The 19,376-nt window shown below is 38.2% G+C and overlaps 1 protein-coding gene across 4 annotated transcripts in view; it reads left to right on the forward strand.

Annotated features, from left to right (window-relative positions):
- LOC126470151 (plasma membrane calcium-transporting ATPase 2-like) overlaps positions 1 to 19,376 on the forward strand; it is a 374,428-nt gene that overhangs the window by 322,599 nt on the left and 32,453 nt on the right. For 2 of the 4 annotated variants that reach the window (XM_050097766.1, XM_050097767.1), the window contains 3 exons: positions 2,984 to 3,135; positions 4,593 to 4,734; positions 8,786 to 14,055. In XM_050097766.1, the coding sequence (XP_049953723.1) occupies positions 2,984 to 3,135; positions 4,593 to 4,734; positions 8,786 to 9,235 (744 nt within the window). In that variant the 3' untranslated portion in view covers positions 9,236 to 14,055. Of the gene's footprint in view, positions 1 to 2,983; positions 3,136 to 4,592; positions 4,735 to 8,785; positions 14,056 to 19,376 lie in introns of those variants that run through there. The other 2 variants (XM_050097768.1, XM_050097769.1) reach the window with 2 other exon arrangements.

Below are 19,376 nucleotides of genomic sequence, written 5' to 3' on the forward strand. Positions count from 1 at the left end.
AGTTGATACTCCCACAGAATTTTGTCTGTGGTATCTTCAGGTCAAACACCATTCATGCGATTCTTCCAAACCATACTTTCTTCCAGTTTCTCTGTTGTTTCTCCATAACAAATAAGAATTTGAAATGTTTCACTGTAGCTGCAAAAAATTCTGAAGCTTACTGCTGAACCCTCCTGTCCCCTACCCTCACTGATGTTATCACTCGTTGGTGAAGACTAAATTTGCTATTTAGTTAGTGAAAAAATTGTGCACCATGTCATGTAAAATAACTGTACTGTGAGTGAGATAATAGTGATTGTGTAAGTGAACTGTCAGCAGTTGAGGAATTACAATGTTATCTTGTAAACGAAAATTAAGTTCCAGACAGTAACAATATTATTGTTCCATTTCAAACTAACAAATGAGTGCTATGGATTTTGTTTCTGTGATGTGAAAATATAATGATATTTGTAGGGTGATGCATATAAGCTGCACCATAAATTCTTTTTTTACCAATTTGCGAAAAAAGTGTGGGTTATATTCAAGCAAATATGGTGTTTGCTTTTCGCTGATTCTTCCTACACATTATAAAAATTGAATTGAAAATGCTTCCTGAAACACCAGAGAGAACATCCATGCTGAATTTACGAAATCTACTCAGTATTTTAGGTAGGTGTAAAAGTCCATGCCATTCATTAGGTTGGCACCACTGCATTGTGAAGCCACCTTTTTTGTTATCAATTGTATTCATTCAGTTTGGAGTAAGAGCATTATGAAGAAGAGAATGTGTTATTTAAAGCTAATTTTGGTGATATTCAAGGCTAATCAGTATGGAGTGTCAAGTGGTAGGGAAGCATGGTAATGATTTTCTCATTTTCAAGAAGGAAAATTTGACTTGGGTGATAACCGCAGAGTGGAAGACTTTCTCTTTTTGCTGAAAACTGGCTAAATCAAGTGGTTTACAATAGTCCTAATCAAACAGTGCACGAATTAGCACAAATTGTGGAATGCAACCACACAACCATTATGTGCCACTTGCTTTCAGTGGGAAAATACAAAAATCAGGTACAATGGTACCACGTGTGTCATGCAACACCAACAAAAAGAAGCAAATAACCATATTTTTGTCTCCAGTTGACTTGCTGTTGGCATAAGCCACACTTTGGGAACATTGTTACAGATGACGAGAAATGGTTCATGTATGTGAACTTAGGACATAGTGGCTCAGCCCATATAAAAAAAAAAAAAAAAAAAAAAAAAAAAAACCCCAACAGCCCATATCAAAAAATCATGTTGTCCATTTGGTGGAACCAGACTAGCATTTAATCACTCTGGATTGCTTCCAAGAAATGGAAAGATAAAAGCAGCAATGTATGCGAAACAGCTAAGGTGACTTGCTGTTGGTATTAAAAACAAAACACTTGTAAACCTATGTTGTTCCTCCATGATAACGCGCACCAGCATATGGCCAGTATTATCACTGGAGCAGTTGCTGAACTTCGTTGAGAACCAATTGCTCACCATCCATATTCACTAGAATTAGTTCGATCAGATCACCTTCTTTTCTGGTCGCACTCTATCAACACTCTGGGACAAGGGTTTAATGATGAAGCTTCTCTTAGCAACTGGTTGACAGATTTCAACAACTTGAAACCACAACATTCTACAAGAAGGGTCATAGCACTGTTACCTTGATGCTGGTAGGCAGTCACTGACAAATATTGTGATTACATATATATAATCTGTGTTATTATATGGCAGAGTAATGTATTTTATACTGATAAAATAAAACTGTGGCAGTGTAAAACTGACAGGGACTTAAATACCAACCTAACACATAAAGACAACTGTTTAGAGCAAGCTACTTAGCACCTAAGTTTTTACACATCTCTTGCCATTCGAAATTCATGCCTTGAACGTCATGCAAGTACAGCTCAGTTCATGGTATTTTCATTAATTACACTAATCATAGAAATGCTATATTGACATTTAAGGCTTAGCAAATCTCAAATTGTCCATCAAGTTTTTTTGTAACAGTTTCATTCGACAATGAAAATGTTGGATTTTATTGACAAACTTTTAGTATAAGTACTCCAATGGTTCAGAGATAAGCCTGTTTTTGCGGTTTGTGGCCATCTTGTCCAGCAGCGCAGGTCTCCAGTGTCAGTGTGACATCAACTGCATCAAACATGGGAAGACCCTCCAGATGAGATCTCAGATTGGACAGATGCAGTCCATCAAGGAACCTGAGGCAGTGCCTGTAGAACACTGAAATATAAAAAAGGCCACTGGCAAGGGGCCCATGGCAGGAGAGGCAGCTCGATGGCCCGTGTTAACAGTTGTTCCATGAGCACTGAATCACTAGTGTTCCTTAACATTGCTATTTCTTGTCAAATTGTCACCAATATATATTTGAAGTGCGGACTGCTGGCATCTGTCGGTTCCTGCTCGGGCAGCTATTCAGTAATGTGGTGATTTGGTTGTAATATAGTAACTCAGATCTGCAATACACAGTGTGCCTGTGAACAGTGCGCCATGTTTTATTGTCGTGTCCCCGCTTTAGTCAATCTCGTGTTGTCCTGTCCCTGCCATCTACTTTACCGGATATTTTAGCTGATGACGCTCGAGCAGCTGCTCGTGTTCTTCGTTTTATAACTTTGACTGGCTTGTCCAAAGACATCTAACCTTTTTACTTATTTTATCTGCATCTTTGTCAGGTCTTTCTGGTGTCCCCCCCTCCCCTTGAGTTTTACTAGATTCCATGTGCTCTAACAACGGTGACTGGGCGCTAATGACCTCAGTAGTTGAGCGCCCTTAAACCCCACAAAAAAAAAAAAAAAAAAAAAAGTGTGCCTGTATTCCATGTCACTATTGTGCAAACCTTTCAGGATTTTAATGAAAGTCAGTCTAAAAATTACACATCAAACGTGGTTTATGTGGCTGTGTTGACTTTATTCATATAATAGTTATTTTTGTTTATTAATGGTAACTTCTTTCTCTGAAGGTCGTCATCATCCAGTTCGGAACAGTTGCATTTTCTACTGCCAGTTTGACACTGGAACAGTGGTTATGGTGCCTGTTCTTTGGGGTTGGGACTCTTCTCTGGGGCCAGCTAGTGACCACGATACCAACTAGAAAAATTCCAAAAATACTGTCGTAAGTACTTAATATAAGAAATGTACTTGCTCTATGCTCTTCTCCTTTTTCCAGCTACTGATAAACATCACTTCCGAAAGAAAACTTATTCATTTCGTTGTTCAGTGTAATGACCGTATAATTTTGAATAATAGTAATCTAATTTTAGGACCAAAATACCAAATGTATTATGTTTAACTACTGCATATGTATTTTACCTTTTCTAAATAGTAAATCTGATTACTGCATGGTTAATATAGTGTAAAGGTTGCTTGAAAATAGTTGTTAGGCTGAAGTTGCTCATTAAAGCAAATAACACAGCAAAATAGGAAGAAACATAATTGCAGTATAACTCTGTCATTTATCACTTTATTACCATTTTCACCATTGTTATCTCTGCCATATGGAACGCAGTTTCTGGAGGCAGAAAATCTTTCCTCGAGATCTTCCTTTAAAATTTAATTGTAATACTGAAATTTAAAAAAAAAAAAGCATTTAATGGAATATATTAAAAGGATTCCTTCTCAATTTAACTACATTTGATTTTATTGTCTATAACAAACCTTTAGCATTGTCATATGTGTAGGTTCTGTATTTTCATACTACCCAAATTTTGTGTGGGTCCTCACATTTTTTGTTACATTCTTTGCCAGTGTAGCATTTCCCTGATTTTCTGTTTATCAAATCTGTTGTCCCACTTTGATGAGAACCTGTTTTTGCTATAACTTCAATATATAGATACTGGTGAACTACAATGCTCACTTTAATCCAGTACTTTAACTGAATTCTGTGTTGCAGAAATAACATAAGCAGGCAATATATATATATAGCAGGTCGATAGACACACAAACATACACACAAAATTCAAGCTTTCGCAATCCACGGCTGCTTTGTCAGGAAAGAGGAAAGGAGAGGGAAAGATGAAAGGATGTGGGTTTTAAGGGAGAGGGTAAGGAGTCATTCCAATCCCGGGAGCGGAAAGACTTACCTTAGGGGGGAAAAAAGGACAGGTATACACTCGCGCGCACACACACCCGTATCCAACCGCACATACACAGACACAAGCAGACATTTGTAAAGGCCTTTACAAATGTCTGCTTGTGTCTGTGTATGTGCGGTTGGATATGGGTGTGTGTGTGCGCGATTGTATACCTGTCCTTTTTTCCCCCTAAGGTAAGTCTTTCCGCTCCCGGGATTGGAATGACTCCTTACCCTCTCCCTTAAAACCCACATCCTTTCATCTTTCCCTCTCCTTTCCTCTTTCCTGACAAAGCAGCCGTGGATTGTGAAAGCTTGAATTTTGTGTGTATGTTTGTGTTTGTTTGTTTGTGTCTATCGACCTGCCAGTGCTTTCATTTGGTAAGTCACATCATCTTTGTTTTTAGATATATTTTTCCCACGTGGAATGTTTCCCTCTATTATATCCATATATATATATATCTATATATATGTGTATGTATGTATGTATGTATTTGTAGATGGGGTCGTGGTCACCCAGAGGAATATACGGAGGCGATAGCTCTTGGTGAAGAGAAGTTTGATCCTGATTCTCAGGATGGCAAGAAGCCTCGTGCAGGCCAAATTTTGTGGATTCGTGGCCTTACAAGATTACAGACCCAGGTAAGTGCTAAAATTGTTCACTGCTGTCAATAAATCCACACATATAGGTACTCCGTTGTTTCTTATAATTTTGTTTATTACTTTGTTTTTGTACTGCTTAATGCTCATGATTATGTTACTAGTATGGTGCTCATAGAAAAATCAGGCAAGGTCTAAGATAATAGTAATAGTGCTTGAAATTGTTGCTAGAACATCCTGAAAATTGTTGCACTTGCGTAATTTACAGTTTCCAATAAAAAACGTAAAGTTCATAAACCCAGAAGATACCTATGAAATTTTTAATGTAGATTAGTGTTTTATTTTTTATTTAGTTTAGGAGCAGATGTCATGTGTAAGTAGTATATTTGTCAATAGTTTGGATTTGAATGTGAGCTGTACAGCTTTTCTTCTGCTTCCCGAAAGTTGAGAAAGGTGAATAAAGATAATCAAAGTTCCCATTTGAACTCTCTTGCTGTATTTTTAAAGTAGTTGTGGTGAAAATTTTTTACTTCCTCGGCACCATTTAGACAGTTAAACATTATTATTTCCTCAGTTTTCACCAAATGACAATCTGATAACTAACAAATGGCCTGTGTCAGATCTGTTTTAACTGTATAATGTATTTCTTCTGAAATCTCTGTCTGCTATGAAAACTCTATTCAACCTTGCCTGGTTTGTAATAATCATGGTTTGCATTTGTTATAATTTAAAAAATTGCAGAAGTTAGCTTCATAACAAGGCTTTCATTAAAACTAACAGATGTTAGTAAACTTCAGTTCACTTATTAAGAACATTGTTTTACTCAGTTCTGTGTTTGACAACCTAACTTTATGAATGTAAATGGAAAGATTCATGAAATAGTTTACAAAACCTTTTTTCACCATTTGATTATATGTTGTAACTTGCATTTGTTTTGCACTTTAATTTATAGACTTTCTTTCAGGTAGTTAAATATATTTATCATATGCCCCTGATGATAATTGGTGTTCCATAAAGTGGTATGGCAAATGCAGCCACTTACATTATCGCTTTCGATATTTTGAGAAAATGTTGTAGTTGGCGATGAAGCAGCTAGTCCACACAGCACATGTTGGTAACATCCTGGCAGTCTGAGGTATAGGTCTAATTGTATATCATAGCAATTACATTATGTACCTATTTATCAATACGTTGCACTGGCTCTATTTGTTGACACTTGCAGTAAACAGTGTTCGGTATTTCGAGAGGCATGCAATTTGTGTATGTTTTGAAGTACTATGCATTGCATTGTCTGCTATAAGTATCAAGTCTTAAAACAGACTGCCCTTCACAATTTTGACTTGCCCCATTTTAAGTTTTATATCACTGTTCGCACAGTTTCTTTTCTTTGTGTTAAAGTGCAAGAGAGACTTGCTTTTGCTGCACACTGACAGTGTGGCTATCAGGTGCCGCTGTAGCCAGTTGTAGGAATAAAAAAATTAAAAATCCGAAACTGGGGGACAGAACATGCAAAAAAGAGAGAAGAAATTCAAAAGCGATGAATAATCAATCATTAGAAGTTGTTCATCTTTGTCATTAATTGTAATTTTCCAATTCCTTGTTCTTCTGTACAGCTGAGAAATATTAAAGAATGTGCCGGTTATTTAAATGACTGTAAATGTTTAAGAAAATGTGCCAGACCAGCAAAAGTGGCACGAGCAGTCGTAAAAATGCACTTAGATCCTGCAGCACGGAACAAACTCTGTTCAGATAGCAATAGGAGGTCTCTCTGAAAAGGTAAATGTACCACAGTGTGACAGAAACATGAATGCTAAGGCTCTCTTGTGATATGCCAAGCAGGTCACCGAATTGCCGTTGCCCGACGACGGGGACGGGGATGGCATCGCGGTTCTAGTTCTGAGCAACCCGTGTTGCGAGCGAGTTTGGGGTCCCGTCAGCGCAGGGAGAGAAACTGTGGTGTAGGGGACGACAGAGGTAGCTCGTAGATCACGCTTGCCGACTGCTTGCCGAATAGCTGCTGTGCGAAACCAAAATGTAGTTGCCAGTCGTGTTGTTGATGTGTATGGATAGTAGAGATTTGCAATTAGACTGAGTATACCTTGAAAATATAGCTCACATGCACTCTGTTGTCAGTTCGGCGACCGTGTCACTCACGACCCTGACGTGTTCCATCACTACCCATTCAGTAGATACGTGCCCGCTTCTCATACCGACCTCGGGTCTGGATTCAGGTGCACATCACCTCACCCGTCGACCACTTTATGGACACCTGTTTCAGAAGGAACGTCGGAATGCCAGTTGCCTCCAAAGTCCAGACATTAAGAGGCAGCTCGAGCAGCTGACGGCGCTCCTCCTTTCTGCCCTTAGTTAATTAATTTAGATTTGAATGCTACTTTAATTAGTGTATGTATATTTAGACAATACATGTATTTTGTTCCTTTGTATTATTATTGTTGTTGTTGTTAAACAGTTCTGAGATAAACTGTTCAGTTTTTGTTTTGTTTTTTTATTTTTATTTTTTTTTAAAACTTTGTGTGAGGGATTGCATATGGTATAGGGAAGGCAGTAAAAGGGGCAGTCCGTAGCAGTTTGGGCGAGTGGCCAGTGGGGGAGTGCGACACATTCTGTGGCCACCGCAGACTGCAGCTCACCTCGCCATCGAGTGTGGGGCTGTCTTTTCTCTTCGGTCTCTGTCCTTTGTGCACAGACTGTAACTTACTTCGAGTGATGGCAAAATGTGGTGATCTTCTTCTCTGTTCTGTCTCCCATTATTGCTGAAACTGGTGGTGGTATTTTCTAACTCAGTCATTGTGCCCTGTAGTAGACCAGTGTGTGTACCTAGATCTTGGAAGACTGCTTCAGTTTCCTCAATGAATAACCATTATCTTTCCTTCCAATTCCTTTTTTCCTCCTCCTCCTCCTCCTCCTCCTCATCCTCATCCTCATCCTCCTTTCTTCTTTCATCGTCGTCCTTGCTTTTTCCTGCTCCCTCTACTTCTTTATCTTTTCCTTCTTATTTCTTCTTACCCTTCTTTTTCCCTCTACCCTCCTATCCATTACATCTGTCATTACCTGATATGCTCCTTCCTTTTGTCCAACTACTACTGTGCTGTCCTGCATGTATAATATTCCCTTTTCCTCTCTGGCACAATTACATTCTGTTAGTACATTTGCTTGCCTGTCAATCAGTCTGCCTGCCTGCCTGCTTGCCTGCCTGTCTGTCTGTCTGTCGGTCTGTCTGTCTGGCTGGCTGCTGTGTGCCCATCTGTTTCCTACTTTTTTAATTTTTTTAATTTTTTCATTCAGCCTAACCCCAATTTTAACCTCAATTTCTCTCTTCCTTATGTGCTCCTCCCCCCACCCCCCATTCTGTTAACCATCTGTGGTGGAAATCTCTCCTAGTGTGGTGTGCAGTAAGGTACACTATATCTAAATCCTTCATTTGTCATTGTTAGGTGAATAACTCTAGCATATATGTGCTCGACCTTTTGGGATCAGAGGAATTGCATTCTCTGGTTCAAAGGCAACCCTCCTGCTTTATTGGTGAACGGGTACCGGCAATTGCACTTTCGTTGATACTTTCTTGTGTGCGAAGTATCATTGTGTAGCATTACTTCAGTGACCAGAATCTCCGGTTTTTTTATATGTACACATGTTTGGTATCTTTGAGGCTATGTAATGTTAAGAGGATTTCCAGGTGTGTGGCAGATCAAAATTCAAATGAAAATGTTCATCATTTTCAATTTATCAGTTAGTAGCTTCGGTGGACTGGGATCAGTGTATATAACATCATATTTCTACTAATTGTATTTAGAGAATTTCTGGTGCAATGTAAGCGTGTCCAATTCTCCACGGACAGTAGATTTGCGATAAAGACTTTGGACCACGACGTAGGTTAAGTCGGAGTTTCTCGGACTGCCCACTGCCGGTTTCCGTCTGCCATTGGAGGCTCCTGGCGACGTTCGACTGCCGCGCTCCGGGTGGCGGGCCTCGCCAGGAGTCACTTGGACCGCTAGATTACTCTTAACAACAAATTTATCGTGGCAAAGAGAGCGCGCCCCTCCCTGACGAGTGTCCTTCCCTGTGTTTGCAGCTGCGGGTTATCAGGGCTTTCAAGTCTACACTGGAAGATCTGGAGGAACGGCGCTCTGTACATAGTTTACACAGCTTACACAGTTTGCGCAGTTCGCGAAGCCACACTGGGCCCCGGCCCCTGTCGGACATCACTTTCATAGACGAGGATACGGTGCGGACACCACCTTCACCGGGAGCCCGTGGGGCCACCCGGCAGCTGGAGCCTGCACTGCAGCAGGCCGCCATCACAGCGCCGTCTCCGTCGGGGGCCGAGACCCAGCCCGTACAGAGTACTGCAGACCGCTCACCCTCCCGTCCTCGGCCCGCGCTCCAGACGCACCACGCACACCCGTCGCCTGCCCACTTGCAGAATCTATCACCACAAACGACTGATGCGAGCCCCTCCCCATCCGCGACACAACAGGTCCCACCTGATTTACCCAAGCTGGTACACGAGACTAGCATATAAATTCTGCAATCATTTTTATCTAGTCTGATGGCATTGAGTTTACCTAATTGGAGTGGAGTTCTCCCAGTGACCCCGTCCGTTTGCCTTTCACCTTCCACAGCTCGCTAGGGACCCCCGCGTCTGCTCTTGGGCGGGAGATGCAGGTTTGTGGTGGTGATGCTGTAGCTCCTTAACATTAATCTTTATTTTTAGTTTATTACTACTGTTAATAGCAATAGTGGTTAAATGGTTACATGAATGTTCTTTTTATCTGTAAGACAGAATACGGGGAGGGAGAGTGTAACTGGGAGCACTGCATGTCGGTCGGTTGAAGTCAGAGGGGAGATTATGGGATGGGAGTGCCGCAACATGCTCTTTACCCCACTCACCTTACCACTGTTTATTTTTCTTCACTTTGTGTGTGTGTGTGTGTGTGTGTGTGTGTGTGTGTGTGTGTGTGTGTGTGTGTGTGTGTGTGTGTTTTCTGAGTCTGTGTGTGTTTTCTGAGTCTGTGTGTCTGTCTGCTTCTGTCGGAAGATTTTGTATGTTATCTCCATCTGCATTTCACTAGCGCAGAGAGAGAGAGAGAGAGAGAGAGAGAGAGAGAGAGAGAGAGAGTTTTTTTAGTATGCACCTATTGTGGGAACAGCATGTGTGACTACTTCTTTCTACCTATTTCACTTTTCAGCATAATTTTACCTGTTTATGTGTAACCTTCTGTTTCTTGATTTTGCTCTTACTCTCTGTAGATACGGATGTGTGTTTGTGACAATACTTATTTGATGGTCTTTGTTTTAATGCCTGTTTTCTCAATTCCAGCTGTTAAGTTCTGTACGGTCGGTTCTAGGGGGGCCAGGGCTGTCTGCAGCAGGAAACCTTAGTTCCTACTCGCTGTAGATGTGCCAGCTGCAGTTTTGATCCCTCCCATTCGATTAATTTTTTTTTTTTCAGTTATGAAACATACTACTGTTTTTCTGACCATTGTTACCCTTTACTCTTGAAGGTGATAGGTGGTGAGTTGCAAGAACGTTTGATTCCGGTCCCCTACAGCAAGAGCTCCACTGACCAAGCTGTAAGCTGCTTTCCTACTTTCTTTCTTGTCCGCTTGCATTTATTCGCAGTGGGGGTGTGACAGAGGCTGAGGGTGCACATTAGTGGCTCCCACCCTGTTGCCCCCTCCAGCCTCTGTTCATTAGCCCTGCTGCTGCTTTTGTGGCAGTGAGAGGAGCTTTCTGTGTGTTGTGCCTTTGTATAACAGTCTTGGTGTCTTGCCTTGTCCAACCTTTTCCTTTAGGAAACTGACTGTTAGTTTTTACTTTTTTTTTTAACTTCATTTTACACTACCCCACTTGTGAGCCCCAGTTTAGTTTGCGTGTAACGCGCGAGTCCTCAGAATGGGGACACTCGCGGTACTCGCTTCAGGTAGGTGGCTATTTTAAGTGCATGGTTTTCTGTCGTTGGTTTGTGCACCTTTTCTGTACTTTTGCCACATGCCCGCTCCCGCTCCTTTTCTTTTCTTTTTTTCTTTTCTCTGTTGCCGTCCGGCTCGGTCGGCCCGGCCCCAATGTTGCAGGTGCCCCCATCCCTCGCTGCATGCGGAAACAGAACGGAACAAATGACTCTGAGCCGCGCCTCTTACTTCAGAGTAACCAATTTCAGATGATAAAAATTTCTGCATGGTTTTTTCCTTTTTGTTCCGCTGCAAGAGTTTCATCTTTAGCGGTCGAGTGTGTTAAACGCCGGCTGGAAAAGGTGCGTGGTGTGTGTTATTACAATTTTCTTTCGCTACTAGAAACGAAAGTCGCCTGCCTGTTTCAAACTTTGATATCTTTTTGACACAATCCGGGCGTGCAGTGCTGCTTTTGATCATTTTTCTTATCATATAAGATCTCAGAGTGCTCGTCGGCTGTTACTGGGTCGACTTACCCCAAGCTGATGCCGAGACGGTCGACCGGCTGGTGTTGCGTTACTTAAACCTGTGCTTAAATCTGCAAAGGTTAAATATGTATCTGTACGTATGTATAGAGTTAAATATTAGACTGACATTTATTGCTGCTGTATTGTGTTGTTATTGGCTTGCAATGTAAATAATAGGTGTGTTTTTGATTGGCAAGGCAGTGTGCTGGTCAGGAATGTTTTAATATTTTTCTTAAATTTAAATCATAATATTACTGTTGATTTTTCTCAGCTGTTGACAAGTAGCATGAGTCCATCAATATCAGCATGATGGCAACTTGGAGTTTGATTTTTCACAGATTGCGAGTTGCTTGGCCAGTATGTCAACAAATTTAACGAATTGAGTCGCTGTGTTATTGCATGTTGTTGTGTTTATTAACATTTGGAATTAGTACTTTTTTTTAATTTTGATTCAGTTAAACATTTACTAAAATACCAAAAGTTAAAGAAAGGCAAACTTTAGTTCAATGTTACAAATGGCCAATAGTTTTAAAATTGTTTAATTTTGCAATTTTTAACTCGAGAAAAAACTTTGCTTGTAGCCACTATCACTGCCAAGTACAACAAAGTTTATGCAGGTACCTGGATAGTTTTATTTAATTCCCTCTGCTTAAAAAGAAAAACATGAATAAAAACAGAAATGAAATAAGTATAAGCAGCTTTCCAGCATTACGCTTAGGGTATCCTTTTCAGAAATATGACCATCCAACACATTGTAGTGGTAGAATTGTACAACTAGAAAATTATCACAAATGTAGTACTATTCAGTAGCTTACGTACATCCAGCTCAAATCGCACTACACCAAAGTATTACACTATGGTATGTATGTATGTATGTATGTATGTACGTATGTATATATATATATAATTTTTTTTAAAATCTGATATATTGAACTGCAAATTGCCTGTGGGTATTTATCACTATTGTTGCAAAACAATTAACACTTCGATCAAAATTTTATGTCGATGGACTGCAATCAGTGGAAATGTCTCGATGCTTTTACATTAATTAGGCCCCCTTTGCCTAATGTGCATATGCATACAAAATGTGAACTGGGAAGCTGTTCCATTATAATGGAAAAATAATAATTACTACGAATAACTAGATGAACTTTAATACATTTGAGGTGGCAGAGAATGCCACTCCCCTTAAATTTATTGTTGATGTAGTAAAGGGTTCTAATGTTGTTAATCAATAAACAGTTGTTAAATGTTACTAGATACTTATATTGATATTAAATATGAATAAAGAAGTTAGGTATTTTCATATTGTCAGTCAGTATTTATAGGATGCAGTCGGGTAACTGTTAAAAACTTAAGTTTTTTGATATGTTTTTAATTATCTGAATGTTTGTAGGCAACGGGCTAATCATTTCTGTTGCTATAATTTATTTTTATGTTCACATTGCATCACATGTTCTTATAAGAATGGATTTCAAAATTTGATCAATGCACTGCCATACTTGTAAAGTCTTATTGCAAATTGGGTATATGCCAATATTATTGGCACATACCTTGTTGATATTGTACATAAAATGGCAGCTGTGCTGCTGATGGTACTGCTGTAATAAGTATCTTTATAGATATATATATACACATAATATATATATATATTATACATATTACTCATACTTACAAAAATTTGATGAAACATAATAAACTGTAATTTTATGATAAGAATATTTTAATTCCATTTTACCTCTACTTTTGGAAATGAAAGGAAAGTAAACACAGTCACAGGTCTTTATAATAAAATAGTTTATTTTAGTGTATCAGATATTGTAGTGCCTTATAACATTTTATAAAAAATGGAAAGACTTTGAATTACAGAAATTCTAGAAATCTATTGTAGGAATTGTGTGATTTCTGTATAGCATTTTCTATCCAAAAACACATAAATCTTACCTTATCTTCCCTCCTGCACCTCCCCTGTGTGCCTCATGCATGTGTATATGTGTTTTGTGAAGGGTGGGCTGGAGAAAAGGGTATGAAAGTGAATCTAAAAATGTCGACCAATAATTTTTCATAGAAATCTGTGTTGTGGTCGCAGTTACTTTAGTGTGTGTAAAGATGTATACCTGTGTAAATAATTCCATCATTGATTTCTTAAATTGGTGGCTTTGAACACTGTCAAGAATTCTAAAATGCAGAAATAATAGTTACGTACAGGGATTAATACTATACAGGTATTAGTTTTTTTGGCTGTGATAGCCACTGTCGTGTTTGAGAAGTAGAACGAAAAATCTGTTGAATGTTTACTTGATGATTCACTGGCATGTACAGTGTATAAGGAAGAATGAGATTTTTACTTTCTTTAATGACTGTGATCTTTGGCAGCTATAATATATACAACTTTCAGGTGCTACTGCTTGTAACTGTCTTCTGTGTGTATCAAAAGCAGAAGTCGAATACCTTTTAGGAAACACTACATAAAAGCATTAGGCATTACTATGTAACATTTTAGTTGTAATACTTAAAAAAATGTATATATATTATAATAATAATAAATGAAAAAGAGTAGGTCCAAGTTTCTTTGAGGGTTTCATAACAGCAATTGTGTGATCAAAAATTTGATCACAGAAATGAAACTATTTATCTTTTTTAAATTTTTTGAACCGTCATTAGTGACTGCTGCTGTTGATGACTCTGTGTGACATGCATTTTAAAATGCATGTTCTGTGTAGATCAGTTACCTCAGAAGTTCTTTAGACAATTTGTGAATGCCTTAAAAAAGATCAGAATTGCTCAAATGATTATTTTACTTAGTAAAAGCGTTTGAGAACCCCCATATAATTCTTTCCTTACATGCTTGCTTGGATTTTAATAGCGTCTGAAAATATAAATCCAAGTGTGCAAAACAAAGCTTACTTTTTGTTCAATTTTTCTGTAATAAAATAATAAGCCTAATATAGTTAAGATGATTTGGGTGGAGGAGGGGAGGGTGGGGGCTGAGAGTGGAGAGTAAGTGTGGTGGGAAGGAGAGAGGAAGAGGGGAGGGCGGGGGGGGGGGGGAGAGGGGGGGAGGGGGGAGAGAGATAGAGAGAGAGAGAGAGAGAGAGAGAGAGAGAGAGAGAGGTGTGTGTGTGTGTGTGTGTGTGTGTGTGTGTGTGTGTGTGTGTGTGTGTGTGTGTGGACGTAAAATATTAGCTTGACAGTCTGTCATGTAACAGTGCCATTTACATTCAAAATAATCAGTTTGTCAAGAAACATAGTTTCACAATATTTGTGTATGTAAGAGATTAACTTTTTATGTACTTCACCAGCTATAGCAGTCAAACTATTTATATTACAGTCAACATGTAAAAACACATGTTGAATTATTTAGCTTTTACTGATTGTGTGTAATTGAATCATATTACTGTGGCATTTGTTTGAGGCATTTGTTTGAGGCAATAGGGAGAAAAACTCTTCAGTATTAAAGTAAAACAAAATAAAATCTCTTCTGCATAATGCAAGAGAACAATTGGAACATTTCTTCCCCCCCCCCCCCCCCCACACACCATTCCACCCTCACCCTTTCATCCCATGAATACACATTACTAATTCAGTGAGTGTGCCATGTTGTTACACAGTGCAGTTACATAATGTAGACATTTGTGGCTGTTAATTATGACTACATTTGCATTAAAGATGGAGTAATTATGTCATCAGTGGTCAATATCATAGATGGTCCAATCACCAGATATCACTCATCGTCTTTTTACACATTTTTCCTGCCAACTTTTGTACATCTTTGATAATATTTCAGGTAATCAGTATCAGTGTAAGTAAACTTTATTCTCAGTTTGGAGGATTGGAGGACTGATCTCTCTCTCTCTCTCTCTCTCTCTCTCTCTCTCTCTCTCTCTCTGTTGTCTTTACCCATTAGTGTTCGTATTCTGCCTTACATATTCCATTATGAAAATGAGGAGTGAAATTCCTATTATTATGTAAGATAACATAATGTAACAATTTCCTTTTGACTAAAAGTAATTATTACAGTGAAGTTTCTGTACTAAGGGCATCACAGAACTGGGTATGCTGTGTAGTGTGTTATAACTGGGAGAGGAAAAAGTGGGTGGTATTAAATGTAAAACTTATTGTACATATAAAAACAATTGTCGGGAAACTGAAATGAACTCCATACTGGCACAGGTATTGTTTTTCAGAAATAGTAATTGTGTGTAAAAACTTAGTTCACAATGATGACCTCCAGATACCAAATTTGGAACAAACAATGGAATTTACAAAGTATTGCTTCCTCTTTTTGTACCTCACTTCTTAAAATTGAGATTTGTAAAATAATTTATGTATTGTTATGGATGAAATCTGGTATCAAGCTAATACTTAAAAATATCTTGTCTGTTATAGATATAGTGTTACATTATTTTTCAGTTCAATGCAGAAACACAGTTTGAGTAATTGTGTAAATTAGTTTTGAAAACTTAAATCTCAGTTTTCTTGATCATGAAATGTTTAATAAATTTTTAGCAATGTATTTTTATTACTTGGTGTTCATTGCTGAAGTAGTTGGTAGGATAGTTTTAATATTCATGAACATACTTACGATTTATCATCTCCTTCTGTCTGAACACTGTTTTTCATAACAGTTTCTACTTTTGGGTTAAATTTTGCATTATTGCTCCTAAAATTTGTATTCAGTCCTCACTAAGCATCCACAACAATGGAATGGGAAGATGTCGGTATGGGCCTTACTTGCCAGTAGATACTGATTTGTAATTTCTGTACAAATATGATAATTGTAAAGATTACTGAGACATATGCTGCTACCACCACCACCACCAATAGCAATGGAGATGTGTCTTTGCTATCTTAGATATAGTTTGAACTTCAGAAGCTAAAGTGTATTTATGAAAACATTCTGCTTCTTTAACCCAAAATCTAATTGGTTAGTAATTCATCCAGTCTCATAACTTTTTGAAGTTACATAATTAATGGATATGCATAACACTTCCTGACTTAGTAGAAAAAATACACAGACATCAAAGAGTTGAACACAGCATTTCCTTAACAGGATGTCAAAAGGGTTACAGAACCAAGTAAAATGTAACTGCAAGACATTTAGCTTACAGCAATGCCAAATACATATAAACAGAAAGTTTATGACATCAGATGTACTTTATTAATCTGTAATTGTTTTGTTTGGCACACAGAAAGTGAGTCTGTATGTCAGGTTTTTAGGTTTTTATTTCCACTTCTTATTTTGGAACAAATGTTCCCTCATTAGGGTTCCAACATTCATGTGAGACATTCCTTCAAGACCTGGTGAAGCAGTCACACCTGTATATTGTGAAAATCTGCTTCATTGGTTGCCTCTGGCAGAAGTCCTCTTCTTTTTTAGTTTTCGTTACATGTACATCAACAACAAACGTAAGTGGGTGAGGAAATATTTTCAGTGTTTGTTGACAATACATGTGCAATGAAAACCAAACAACATAAATAAATTTCATCACAGGCCACTAGTGAAGCAGATTCTTAAATAAGCAAGTGTGAACCATGGAAATCCTGTTAAGGAAGCAGCCAGTCAGTTGACTTCCATTCACATAATATATCCAGACACACATGTTAAAAAATTATAAATAAAATGGGAAAAATATCTTCCACTGAAGCAGGTGTTTACTGTGGAAAGCACTCCTCCACACACAACACACTATTGTCAGCTCCACACTAAATAGCCAGAATTCCACATAGCCTCGAGTGGATCATGTATGCTAGATTTCTAGCACCCAAGACCAACTTCTCTGAGCTCACAATCCAGTCTAACAACAACTTGCAAAACCACATTTACAGACAATTAACTTGCAGGCATAATTGGATTTTATCATCCAGTTGAACCAGATAGCACTTCTGTTGTGAAGTGATCAATTGTCATATATCTTGGACTGTCCTCAGATAAGTATTTGCTGTGTCTCAGAACCGTTTTCATTTCCTTGAAATGACATTTTGAGAACACATTGTTACTGAAACTGCTCCAAGTGATGGGGAAGTCTTGGGTCATTCAGTGATTTTCCATACTTTGAAGATAAAATTTCTTTCCTCAGTTATGCTTGACTTCTGGATGCTAAGGTACTTAAGTTATTAAAGACATTTCTGTGCTGAGTGATAAAACTTTAAGGAATCCTGGAGAATTATAAAGGTAACAATATGTGATCATTAACTTAAAAGCTTCCCATTCTAATTATAGCCACAATAGTCATTGACAGGTAGGAGAAGGTGTCACCATCTCTCAAATGAAACTGAGTAATTAAGTGTCCCATCCATCAGTTAGCACCACATGATTAAGGGATTGTAACAACTGAACTATCTTGCTGAGCATACCTCATATTGGGACATTATGTATTGGGTGGTGCAGAAGTTGGGGTATGTGAAAATTTTTCTGTCACCTTCGTTTGATTTGTAGTCACTGGTAGGATGATGGGGTTGTTAAAGTCCCTCTAGTGCTACTTGATCGTGCAAATCTGGATTCACTATAAGTCGCTAGTTACCTCCATTATCAAGGTGGAACAATGTCCACACACTATAGCTCCAAATTTCCCTCAGTAGTTAACACATTGTGCCATTATTTAGTTGAAGAGAGGTTCAAAACCCCTCTGACTAGAGACAATTAAGATTCTCCTGTACCGACCTTGAGAAATTATCGTATCGCAGAAATATTGCTTTGCTAAGTTATGATTGCATTCCAGATGTGAAGATTCATTAACAAATTAATTTAAAATGTCTGAATGTGAAATTTTACGTGGGGTTTCAGATTCTTTCTCGGTATCTGACTGCATGGCCTCAGTGTCTTGACAAATATAATTTTAAGTTGTTTGGAACTGCCTTTTAATTTTTAGTTTCTGCTAAAGTGCTTATTGTGTGAAAGTATTAAACCTCAGTACTTTGTAAGTTAATGTTTCTCAAGTCAGAATTGTGATATTTATGGTGCATTCGGAAGATAAAATGTCCTCAATTTTCAGCTATGTAAGCAAAGTATCCCGACTTTTCCGTAATATCGTAGGAGTTGATGGTATTGTCATAATTACAGCACACATTTAATATAAATATGCAGGTTGGTCCTGAGCTATGTGTACAAATGTGAACCAAGATAGAAAACATCATATGAACTGGCACATAGTAACCCACATTCACATCTTGGGACATACAGTTGCAAGGACCTAAACATAAGTAGCTGTGGACCTAAACAAAGTAAGACTTTGGTAAAGTTAACACATGTGGGATCACTTGCACAGTGCATGCAAGATACCAGAGGATTTGGACAGTTCTGTGACAACAATAGTGATACATTTTGTCACTGTGAAATCGAAAAATCTTTGAAATCAGCTGATTTTTCTGCACTGAGTCAATTTTGCTTGCTGGCTTTTGTCTCAGCAGAGATGAACCTTGCTTTCCTAAACTGTGTTTAAGTGATGTAATTGCACATCGTGCTTGATCATTATCAACAGCAATGTAATTAAATGGTACTTTTTATTATCCTGGCCATTTTTATCAACAGTTACAAGAGACAGTAGTGCCTCTTCTGTTGGAAGATGTGGATTTGCAAACACTTCAGCATATTTGGTACTAGCACAATGAAGCCCCTACACACATAAAATTGACAGCATTTCACAAGAATATTTGGAGGAGGTTGTAAATGCAGAGTGAAACCAATTGTGTTGTGACCATGCTTTCCAGACATCGCTCCAAACAATATTTTTCTGTGAAATTGTTTAAAGACATATTATATGAATACCTAGTTGACAGCAATTTGCCTAGATTACAGATTCACAACCCCTACATGTTTTTCACTCACATCAGATAATTCACAGTGCATCACTGAAATTTGTGTGTTGAATCTGGTGGATGCCACTTCGAACATTTTTTGTAATCCATGCATGTGGATGTGTATTTTGCAAACAATTATTTGTATTCTCACTTAGATATATGTTACAAGAGTGTGCAGTAATGCAACATCTGTAGAAACAATGAAGCTACCATGAAACATTATTCACAGATTTGCTCACTAATCGCACTCAGGCTATCAGTTAAAACTGTTGGAGGTTTTACTGATAGAGTGGATACCACCATCGAGACTTACGGTAAAATACAGTTTGTATAATGTTTTTTATTCCATTTGACACAGGAAATCACCTCACAGCTGTTGTATGCATACTTGAGGACCACTGTGTGTATTTAAAAATCAAGAAAATGTGTCATGCAATTAAAAAAA

Source organism: Schistocerca serialis, chromosome 3, assembly GCF_023864345.2.
Source record: "Schistocerca serialis cubense isolate TAMUIC-IGC-003099 chromosome 3, iqSchSeri2.2, whole genome shotgun sequence".
Taxonomy (NCBI): Eukaryota; Metazoa; Arthropoda; class Insecta; order Orthoptera; family Acrididae; genus Schistocerca; species Schistocerca serialis.